The sequence below is a fragment of the Palaemon carinicauda genome, chromosome 26 (assembly GCF_036898095.1).
Source record: "Palaemon carinicauda isolate YSFRI2023 chromosome 26, ASM3689809v2, whole genome shotgun sequence".
Lineage (NCBI taxonomy): Eukaryota > Metazoa > Arthropoda > Malacostraca > Decapoda > Palaemonidae > Palaemon > Palaemon carinicauda.
Window position 1 is genome coordinate 73,156,274 of NC_090750.1, and position 12,304 is coordinate 73,168,577.

Genomic DNA, 12,304 nt, shown 5'->3' on the forward strand with positions numbered 1-12,304 from the left:
TCATAAACTTTTACTCAATGTAGGAACATCGTTGGACCTTTGATAAAAGCACAGAAAGGAGATCGGGCCAACATAGAAACAGAGTATGTCAGAGGGAAATTCATCAAGGGAGCTCTGTACAGTGATTACGTTGCTGGACGTGTTAAAGAAAACGAGTAAGTACTCTATTTGAATGCTGCTGTATGATTTGGTAAGTCTCAAATAAAAAGATCCAATAAAAATTAAAACCCCTAGTTACCAATAAGTATAATAGTCCAACCTTTCCAGAGACAATAACTATAAGCTGAATTTTGTTAAAGTTTTTTTAGTTTATATAGGAAATATTTATTTTGATGTTACTACAGTATTCTTAAAATATTTTATTTTTCCCTATTTCCTTTCCTCACTGGGCTATTTTCCCTTTTGGGGCCCCTTGGCTATTTTCCCTTTTGGGGCCCCTTGGCTTATAGCATCCTGCTTTTCCAACTAGGGTTGTAGCTTAGCATTTAATAATAATAATAATTATTATTATTATCTATTGTCCGAGGTAATCATTTATCAACGATCTACTTACAGTGATTTCAGTTTCATCGGATTGCTGCAAGTTCCAAAAATAACATCGGCTGTGCTTCTGTCTTACCAGACCTACTCCAATTTGGTTCTAAGTGAGAAAAGGCCAAAGGAAAACCACTGGAATTATTTCTTCAGACAGATTTTGCAACAAGTAAGAACTCTGGACTTATAATACAGATCAGACTAATTTCTTTGTCCGTAAACCGTAAGTGACTGATGGTATAGCAGTAAATAATATACTTCACTATAGAATTCATTTTGGGGATTTGTATTAATGTATGATTTCAAGTTTTAAGTGGTCGAGAATAATGATGTTGAGGGGAACTAATAGCTGGGAACTGTACACCATTATAGTATCATCTCGTTCAGTGGTAAAGCAATAATCTCTCTCTCTCTCTCTCTCTCTCTCTCTCTCTCTCTCTCTCTCTCTCTCTCTCTCTCTCTCTCTCTCTCTCTCTCTCTCTCTCTCTCAGCCTTTGCTTTATTAATCTTTTTAGAAAGCTTGTTACTTGAAACTTGCAAGAAAATTTGTTCATGGAAATAACGGTATCTTTGATTATAGTTCCACGTAGGTTCCCACTTTCTTGATCCAGTTTTGCAATTCAACATCTATTAATTGTGTATCATATTACAACTGTGGGGCTTTCCCTTTTTACACCTCGAGGTTGCTGTGGCCTGATTGGTAACGTCTCTGCCTGGTGTTTGCCAGTTGGGGTTCGAATCCCGCTCAGACTCGTTAGTGCCATTAGTGTCTGCAACCTTACTATCCTTGTGAGCTAAAGTTAGGGGTTTGGGGGAGCCTATATGTCTATCTGCTGAGTCATCAGCAGCCACTGCCTGGCCCTCCCTGGTCCTAGCTTGGGTGGAGAGGAGGCTTGGGCGCTGATCATATAATATATGGTCAGTCTCTAGGGCATTGTCCTGATTGCTAGGGCAATGTCACTCTCCCTTGCCTCTGCCATTCATGAGTAACCTTTAAACGCCCAGCACGGGCTAGTTGTCCTACATTCCTTACCCCTGATACTTCCTCAGGGCTACATCCCATACGCCTCCAATGAAGTTCGCTATGGCTACATGATATCCGAGCCAGGAGATATGAGACCTGATATCTGGAGTATTAACCGAAACGAAGACGCCTATTTGAAGTTTTACTTGATCCCCATGAGTGAGGTCAAGCGGGCAAGTGATGACCAGAGCCCAGGTGATAAGGGTGACCTCTCAGAGAGGAAGTGCCATCACTTCCGTAAGGAAAAAATCTTCAATTCTCACTTCACCAAGGACTTGCTTCATGACGTTAAGAAGTCGTCTTGGAATACAGTTTCTTCTAAAGTGAGTCATTGTGTGTATTTGTTTTTATCTTTTAGTGGGGATATTTTCTGGGAATGTAATAGAGTAAACGAAAATAAAATCATTATATCAAGCTTACTTATTTTAGAATTTAGTGAGCAGGATTGAGCAAGTATCATGAAAAGTAAAACTAATGATGTATAACGTATAGTTGCTGGTAACTTTGAAATCTATACCTTCAATACCATCTATTGTTCATCCGCCTACTATCACAATTTAACAAAGATATAATAGGGTTCTTACATAGAGTTTATGAAACTGTCGAGATTAACTCAACGGTTTAATTCAGAATAGTAGATTCTAAAATAGATATCAGAAAAGAAAATGGGAGGCTTCTTTGCTCAGTTGATTTCTCTTCATTTCATTTAACTTATCTTGACACTTTTCTGTTTGAGCAATTTCGTTTTAGTCTTGGTTCCTGTCAATAAAAAAGAGTAAAATCGGTTGTTTCAATAAAATATAGTTTGAATAATCAGATGATCGTTGTTATTGTCATCATTAATATATTTGCAAACTTTTAGGTAGTGGATGCCAACGAGACAAACATTGCAATTACCTATAAGACCTAAGGGTTGACTGAAGACTTTAGCTTTAAATATATAAATCTAAGCTTTATTTTCACAAGGTTAAGGACAAGTAACTGCTCAAATGTTGCTACATCAAATCAAGTGTTTAGCTATCGACAAGTGTCCTGAAAACTTCCAGATCTAACTTCCAGATCTAATATTTTCACTTGAGTAGCAGTGAGTAAAACCTGTTGCTTCCTTTCCAGGAGGAATTAGATGTATTTGAGCCTCCCGAGGAGATGAGCAGCCTCCAGAACATCTACGTTCAATCAGTCGTTCGATATTTTACAAGGAAAATGAATCTGGAAGTAAGTAAATCGCAATCTTGAGCCTAAATATTTTCCCGTTTTAACGTTAATGCAAAAGCAAATAGCTTTGATTATGTTAATCTTATCTTTACTGCTATCGGTGATTTCATCTTTTATTGGATCAAATTTCTGTTAAAGTTTAGTTTAGTGGGAAATTCGATTAAAATTCCCTAAGAAAATGGCATTTGAATATCTCATGCTACTGATGGAAGTATTTAATCTTATGTTATAATTTTCCCATGAATAATTCATACTTGAAGGAAACTATTTATTAAGGAACCTCAGAATGTTATTCAATGTATATGTAGTGGCATATACAGTAATCTTTAATCTTAAACTTTTTGAATATTTTTCTAAACATATTTTCCTTAAATCTACGTGAAATCGACAAATACAGGGTGTTCAAAAAGTCTCTCCGCAGTGAGCATTCTAGGCCCATTACTCTTAGCGTTGTCACACCACGCAAAAGTAGGTTATCGTTCAAAATACATGTTGAGGAGATAGTTTTTGAACACCCTGTATAAGAAAATACTTCATTGATTTTCCTATTACATATATCCTCTTAGATTCCAGAAGCCGGCGGTAAACTGAAAGTCTTCCAGGGAGCGGGACACATCACGCTCCATGAGTCCATGAATGTCCTTATGAGCATAGCAGATCAGAAGGTAAGTTTCGTGATCCTTATTGTCACTGTTATCATTATAGTTCCACATTTTGAAAGTATTTATTATGGTATCGATCATGCTATCCCACATTAAACAACAGAAAAAATATAAACCTGTTTATCAACTTTAAAAACGCTAAAGATAGATTCTGAATATTACTAGCATACCTCAACTGTAGACCTTGCGCGCCTAAACTAAGAAATCTTTTCTTCATACTAAATCATAATATTATGTTGAAACTCAATACAATTTTCAGTTAAGGGAAGTTTATACGAGAATTGAAAACGTTCCATACGCACGCCTCATATTATTTTGATAAGTGCCTTTTTCTGAATTAATATATGCTTGAACCAGATCAGCTAATCTGATTTAATTGTTCTTGAAGGTTTATCTATAAAGTTATTCTTAATCATTTTGAGAGGATAAATCCATCGCATCCAAGAACTTTCATTTTATCAAAGACCTTTCAAACAATTTTTTTTTCTTCTAAATCATACTAACATGTGGAGTATCGGTCGCTTATTACCACGTGCAACAACGTAGCCATATGCTTCCTCATTATCTCATTTCTTTCAAGAATGGTTCGTTTTACCAGAGGCCATACCTTTATCCCATGAAATAGGGCTTCTACCACCTGCCATCAAAGGATATTTCCTCCTAAAAAAAAAATTCATTTTTCTCTCCATCTTCCATTATTCAACCCTTCACTTAAACCTTCTAAGTGAGTCCATCCTTTATTGGATAATATAGGGCTTCTACCACCAGCCATTAAAGGATATTTCCTCCTCAAAAACGAAAAAAAAAAAAACTTTTTCTCACCATCTTCCATAGTCCAACACTTGATCCTTCCAAATGAGTCCATCCTTTATCTGATGATATAGGGCTTGTACCACCTGCCATCAAAGGATATTTCCTCCTCCGCGAAAAACAAAAAACAAAAAATCTCCTTTTTCTCAATCTTCCATAGTCCAACACTTGATCCTTCTAAGTTTGCTTAGACGCTTTATTTTTCTTTTGATTAATAAATAGTTTATGAGAAATGGACTTTTGATTTCAATTTTTTTTGGGGGGGTTATATATTTCAAGCGGTAAAATAAGCAAAATCAAGCAATTCTAGATTTTTCCTTTTAGAATTAAGAGAAATTTTGTATATTAGATAACAGGTAATTCCTTCAAAACTAAATTGCCTGCTAATGTTTAAAAATGAAAGGTGATCCGTTGGTTCATTATGGGAATAATGATACTCCTCCTCTTTACTTCACAGATATCAACCTTAGAATTCCGGTCTAAAGACCCAGGAGGAAAAGACACACCAGACGTCCCTTCGTCGTTATGCTTGTTGGAATTGCGCGAAGGAGAAGGCATCTTTATTAGCTCTCCCAATCCGTGGAACATATTCTTGGCCGGAACAACAAATATTGTCGTCTTTAGTCTGTGAAGATTATTTTTTGTGATTTAAACTTATCCTCTAGAGCATTGGTGAATGTCCCAATATGCTAACAAGGCTAAGCGTAAGGGCCCCATGCCCGGGGGGGGGGGGCGGTTCCTGTGGTCCCAAAGTAACCATAATATTAACAATGTTATAACTGCAAAAAGATTAATAGTCTCAAAATAACCATAATATTAAAAACTGTACAACTACAAAAAGATTAATAGTCTCAAAATAACCATAATATTAAAAACTGTACTACTACAAAAAGATTAAAGTTAGGTTGAGTTTATCGTTTTATTGTAAATGCGATACTCTTAAACTGTGCATATTTAACTCAGTCTTAATCATTGTGTGCTGCCCCATTTTTTCCCAATTGCTTTGCATATACCTTCAAAATTCACCTAGAATTCCTCATATTTAAAAAATTCTTAGCTGATCATTCTTGCTTAACTCATTTTCTGCATCCTTAGCTTAGGTCTTAATCCGGCACTATTCAAGAGTGCTGTACTTTTTCTGTACATTCGTAAACTTGTTATTAAAGATTCGAGGCTTTTAGTGATACGCATATCCTAAAAGAGTGAGTAATCTGAAAGTTGAAATGTCAGTCATTGTTTCTAGTGTGGTGTCGTATTGAAATCTTCCCCACTTGGCGTTCTGCTGGACGGGGGTTAGAGACCAGCTCAAACTCGATAGTTTCTTTTAATGTCTGCAACCCCACCATCCTTGTGATCTAATGATTTGTTGTTTAGGGGAACCTATAGGCCTAACTACTGATTCATCAACAGCCATTGCCTGGTCCGCCCTGGTCCTAGCTTAGGAGAAGAGGGGCATTGGACGTTGATCATATGGATGTATGGTTAGTCTCTATGGCATTGTCACTGCCCCTTGCCTCTGCTATTCATGGGGCTTTAAAAAAACTAATGCATTACTGGTGAAGAAGATTGGTAGATTCTGTACATTTATGATTATGAATTTTGAAATTTTTAATGTTCTAATGCCATAGAGGATATGATTTTTAAGACAATCTGTATTGCCAATTCAAAATGATATACACAGCTTTAAAAGATAAGAAGAACCCTTAAAAATATTTTAGTATTTTTTATGCTTAATTGTTTCTTTAAAAAACGTGAAAAATATTTGAAGTATTTCCTGTCTATATAGATAGGACTAAAATTGTCAGTTTTTGATAATTGTTAAGATGTTAACTGAGAGAAGGTAAGTACAAAAAAGAATATTTTGAGATTTAAATGAATAATAATTACAAATTTATTTTACACAGCTTGATTACGGTAGGTAGGATTTAAAATCTTTCAAAATATATGGGAGAGAATAAGGTTAACCCAACCTATTTTGGGACATTTGGAAAATATATCCTAACTTTTTATGCTCCCTCCTACAGTCTTTTAAACAAATAGATGCTAATAGGAATAAAAATCCTCTGAGCTTAAGTAGGCCTAGTCTTCAGAAGTTTCAAATTTTGTTACATAGGCTTCAGAAATTTCAAAGTCTGATATGGAATAATTATGGTACACTTAATATTTCATGTATTGTTTTATATATTACCAGATATCATACTTATACAAATCAGTCAGCTAATGTTGATACGTGACTGGGTGATACAAAACTTGCCTCATATTTTTTTTTATCTTTTATAAAAATACAATTACATCTTAGCAATTTACATTATATACGTAATTATTCTTTACAAAATACTGATATGAACTACATTGTTTTACATAGTTATAAATCAGCTCAATACAAATTAAATCAATTAATAAATATATATGCAATAAATTTTACTGTACAAACTTTCTTAACTTATAATTATATTAAATATTTAAGTAATTATCAGAAATGTACTCTCTCTCTCTCTCTCTCTCTCTCTCTCTCTCTCTCTCTCTCTCTCTCTCTCTCTCTCTCTCTCTCTCTCTCTCTCTCTTTTTTTTTTAGATCACTCCCGCTATGTCACCTGTTAGTTCACCAACATGTTAATAAATACCAGCATCTGTTGTAGGGTCAAGAAAAAGACGACTATCATCCCTTAAAGCTTGCTGAAAAAAAAAACTAAAAGGACTTTATCTAATCCTGAAAAGTGGCCATCCCTCCTAAGGTGATAAAAACGCATGGTGAAAAAGGGTATATATGTGTACACACACACACACACACACACACACACACACACGTCGATAATGGGCAGAATAACAACTACCATTTAGCATAAACGCCTTCTGAAACTGGATATTATAATACTGAATATAATTTTTGCATGATTTATATTCCGTTCATGTTCCGTATAAGGTTTTTAAATTTATAATCTATTACATTCCTTGTATAATTTTAGATCCCTTGCATACTGTTGGTTACACCATACGCATTCGTTGAACATACCATGCACAGTTTACCAATTTTTTTTATTTATTCTGAATATTTCTGTGGTATTTTTTTAGCGCACTTCCTCTTAAACGTAGTTCAGCTTAAATGCTTGTTCGCACTTTCTAAAAAGCCGGTATGTCAGCATTGGATATTTACTAACCACCAGTTGAGTTTCAATCATTCTTATCCATTTAATTGAATATAGGCTTGTAAACACGCTCACCAAATGAACAGTATCAATCTTATGACGATAAAAAAGCTGAACTTCTGATGTAATCTCTGTTCGAAAGTAAATTATACAGCAAGTAGATCACCCACTACGAGGTGTTCAGATAGCGAGTGCTACTGTGCTAGTCCCATGACTGCTGGCCGTCAGGAGGAGTGTGAACACAAGGAACGTTCTCGTCTCTCGACTGTTCGTAGCTCAAAGTATTGGTTTAAAATCTGTGATAAAGAATGCACTCTTGCGGGATTGTCGTGAATAGAAAAGGTGTGCATTTCAGTATGGATGGGGTCATCAGCATCCGTTTACTTAGTTACGCATACTTGTTATGTAAACTTGTCCCAAAACCCCTAAAGTTGACGGATTCAAGACCACGTTGATCACAAACAATCAGGTCAGTTCCTTGTTGTTACTGCATATCGCTTTAGACTTGTTAAATATTGCTGTCCTTTCTTGATAATAATTTATCCTTTATTCCCATTCATAACACATTTTATGAAAAGGTGTTCATTACATAAAAATGAAATTAATCGGTTAGACCAGTCCCCTTATATCATTTATCATCATCACCATCATCATCATTAATTAACGGGAACCTGCTAGACGAAATGCACGTTACCAAGGTCTATAGACCTATTCATTTAACATTGCACATTGATTTTGCCCCCTTATCAGATGTTCCTATGGACGCTTTGTTTTGCTCCGATGAACTGTTAATTTTGCTTTTTCGACTGGTACTGTAAATCATTTCCAACTAAGAAATGCTGCCTGACATTATTATTTAATTGTAAATTTCGTTCAGTTAGGCACAATACGTAATCAATTTGTCAAAACCAAAATATCACCATGACAAAAAATGCTGTTGCTAATTTAAAGTTAGTAACCATAAGACAAGGGGCTTAATCATGGGAATGTACTGTAATCCTACACCTTACCAATGAAGATTTTATTCTGCTCTTTTATGTATTAAAGGAAATATCAGCAACTTTAACTGCTTCATCTCTAATGAATATGTAATTACAAGTGGAATTAAATGAGTAAAGCCTCTCGTAAGGTAGTTTGACACGGCTACATGCAAGTTAAACGCATATTGTGCACCAATTACTTTCAATTATGCTATTATTGTTATTGTTGCAATCAGTTCTGTAAAAGCAGAATTCTAAGAGTCCCAATTGTTCTGATATAGAAAGAAGTCTAAAAAGAAACTATTGAAACAACCAGCCCGTAACGACCGGCTATTAGTAATAGGCAATAAAATTATAAACAGTTTCAGGGCAAATTTACCAAGACACTTTCAAACGATGTTAATCCATTACAATAATAATTTAAATCAAAATATGGAAATTTTACTGTTCTTTAAAGTTTGGTCTTTTTCAAAAATCCAATATTATCTTTAAACCTCTCCAAGTATTATTTAGACCTTGCTTAAGAGCTTAATTTTGTTTAACTTTAATAGGGTCGTATTGTACTGTTATAGAAGTCATAGGAAATTTAGACAACTGCAACATGGAAAACATTACTCGGGCTATACAACTACACACGACAATATTAAGACCAAAATTACTGGTAATATATGAAAAACTTTAATCTGAATGCAGCTACAAAGACACTCGTCTATTTAGTTACACGTCACCCATTAAGTTTGTTGTGAATCAAGAAACTATTTATCGCCGTATATTTCTTGCTAAGTCCGCATTATTCACTTATTTCCACTGTTTCAGAGATTTAACACGGTCGATTATATCCCATTTGCAGTAGGCCTATTTAAGAAGTATTTATTCTAAGATGTATACTAGTTCTGTAGAAATTATATTAAGGTTTCATTTCACCTCTGCACGAAGTAACATGGTTAACTTGGGTCGAGTATGGTGAAGGAGAAGTTAACCGTAAGAATTTTTTAAACCTTTGTTCAGCTGAACATTAATGGTACTTTTATGGATTACGTACTATTTTGAATGAACTGGTTTTTACCAAAGGTTGACACCTTTCCCCCAAATTCCCTTGAAGAAGACAGGCTACATCATCCCTACATGTTTGTTTAAAGCAGGATTATTCTTGATCAACTAACCATACACCTATTCTAGACCTCATTGTATTTCTTTTTATGCCAAATTTCACCATCAACACACCAAAAGATCGTTTATCTTCTACGCCAAAAACACGCTATGAGATTACCAGCGTTTCCCCTTAACTCTGAAGTTTTAGATTTATCAGAAAATACTACATGACATCCTCAATTAAAAAAAAAAAAGATAATCTGGTTTAATCGTTGACTGTATCTAAGAGGAACAACCATTAGTTTTACTGAATTCGTCTACTGTTGAACCTTAAGGGCAGGTTTACCTAGAGTTCCCAGGTTTACTTATGCATGCATGACTGTACGTAGTTGACTGTTCAAGACAAGAAAATAGACTCCACTCGCATAGTGATATATACAACTTCCTTATTCATGGAAATTCCATCGGGGAAAACTCGCATATTAGCCAATACTTTTAGGCAAAGAACGATGTCTGGTCCCACTGCCACATATAAAGAATAGGATAAGGGTCCGGAGTGCTACTGTCCTCAGCGGGCATCATATCCTCAGTGGGTCCTACCCGCTGAGGCTAAACAAGTTATATAGGGAAAATGCCCCCACCGGTCTATGTTGAGTTAGTGAATGGGGTCTCCCCTGCCATGTCCCTTCAGGCAATGGAGCCATTTGTCAGACATGATAATTGGTAATAACCTGATGATAACTTCACTCACGAATGTATGCCGAACGATAACGTTACCAATGATACACAGTGTTACCAACGATGAGTCGGATTGTTAAGGTAATATTACCGGTTACACAATATATAAATAGTACAAAAAGGGTACAGAACCTAACAAACCCACCTAACCTAACCTAGTTGACAGGTCACAAACCTCAGGTATTTACTGAGAACGGTAAAATTAGCCTCGATACGAATGATACACTTATGCTTTGTAGCCTACTGATTAGTCGCAAGATACTTAGAAATATGTTATGCTTCCTTTAATTAAGAAATAGCTAATCTTACGTGAAATTTTCAATTAACTAGATTTTGATTTAGTCTACCATAAAATTAGGCTTTCTATAAAGGAGTAAATATAGAAAACGCTTTAAAAATGTTCTATTTTCTAGGATAACTATAAAATACCGAAGAGGTGCAGTAGGTTTCTTCTCTCGTTATAAATACAATTATTAACTAACAAGGTCTTAAAATTTCATGCGTCTATTATATGAACCTTATTTTTTTTCACTAATTGCTTCTTATAGAGACACTACCACTCGGTAATTACAGGATCCTATAAACTTTAAAGACTCGCCAGACAGTTTGAATTTCATCGTCTTCTGTGTACAGAACTGCTATTTACATACCGAATCATACACCGAAAAATCTCTCTTCCTTGGGCATTTGCCTCTATCCTTAGGCATCTGAGAGCCTTAAGTTCTCGCAGAAAGGGGGATATTTGCTGTATATGTCAAGTGACTATTTGTCAGCATGACATTAGAAAAGGATCTCTATCTATGGTGGGCATCTCTCCTTGGACACAGGAAAATCATATCAAAATTTCTCTTCTTGGATAGTAAATTTTGTATCATGAGCTTCAGCTGTCTTGATAGTTATTTTATTTTTTCCCCCTCTTGTTTCATTGATTTGTTTAGTGTAGTGTATTAGGTCGTTAATACAGGTCGCTAATACAGAAGTGTGGTGTTTGTTGCGTAGTAAAAATAACTGATTTATTGCTTAGCCAATAATTTTCACTTTAGTCTGATCTGACACCTGTGTTGATATATTTAATATTTTTTCATACCTTGCCGACTTTTATAACGTTCAGTTTCTATTTGCACCCCTTATCCTTTGCGTGGTTTCTAACATTTTCAAAAGTTTTCTTCTGTCTTCTTACAGCAGGTCGCTCGTTATTACAATTAGTATCTGTCAGAATAGAAGTTGAGATTGGGACGCAACTTCTATAGTTTCCTACCATTATGATTTTCATGACGATAAAGACGAATGGAATAAGTATGCCAATTAGCCTATAGTCACATTGATGCAGCGGTATATGAGAGACTGGTTAAAGAGAGAAAAAAAGTGGTAGAATGATCCAAGTTGGTTTTCCTGGTTGAGTATATAATGAATCGTTTACTTGTGTGTACTGCATTACTGCAAGTCTTTAGGATCGAACAGAAAAGATGAAAGGTTCCCCTTGATTTGCACTGTTGTTTGGTCATTCGTTGCAATTTCAAATCAAAGGATCACTATATTTCTTTCATTATATATTGTTTAGCCTCATTTTACATTTAGGCAACATTTTAGTTATTTTATTTCAGCATTGAGTACTTTCACTCCCATTCTGTTTCCTTCATACATTGATATCCTTTGCTCGATTTTTGCTTAATATTTTATTTACTTTGTAGATTTTCTGGCCTTTATCCTAAAGTGTACCATGTACACTTTAGGAAGATTAGTTTGGAGAATTTTAGTGCCATCCGATTTAAATTTTGAATCTGCTGTATCCTATTGCCTTACAAAAAACTATGCTTAAATTTCCTCCTTAGTTTTTTTTTTATTTATTGTTCATTCTTAGAGATACATGGTATCCAATAAATTCAAACCATCCGTACCATTTTTTTTTTCTGGCCTTTTGGCCGGAGACGGGCTCTGTTTACCTTGTAGGCTAACCGGGCTAAACCTCGGTCTCTCTTGTCGTTACGACTTTGTTAGTTATATGATGAGTATATTTCAAGTTGCATTACTCATCTCACCTAAATACATGTTTTTTCGCAATTTCCATCCTAATATTCTAGAATAAAAGCAACATTTCAAATA

General features: G+C 35.1%; 1 protein-coding gene across 2 annotated transcripts in view; it reads left to right on the forward strand.

Moving 5' to 3' along the window:
* The window catches only part of LOC137619581 (uncharacterized), a 177,910-nt gene extending 173,011 nt beyond the window's left edge, over positions 1-4,899 (forward strand). For both annotated transcript variants that reach the window (XM_068349741.1, XM_068349740.1), the window contains 6 exons: positions 24-155; positions 556-703; positions 1,585-1,881; positions 2,672-2,773; positions 3,340-3,438; positions 4,703-4,899. In XM_068349741.1, coding sequence (XP_068205842.1) covers positions 24-155; positions 556-703; positions 1,585-1,881; positions 2,672-2,773; positions 3,340-3,438; positions 4,703-4,876 — 952 coding nt within the window. In that variant the 3' untranslated portion in view covers positions 4,877-4,899. The remainder of the gene's footprint in view (positions 1-23; positions 156-555; positions 704-1,584; positions 1,882-2,671; positions 2,774-3,339; positions 3,439-4,702) is intronic.
* Positions 4,900-12,304: the final 7,405 nt, after the last annotated feature.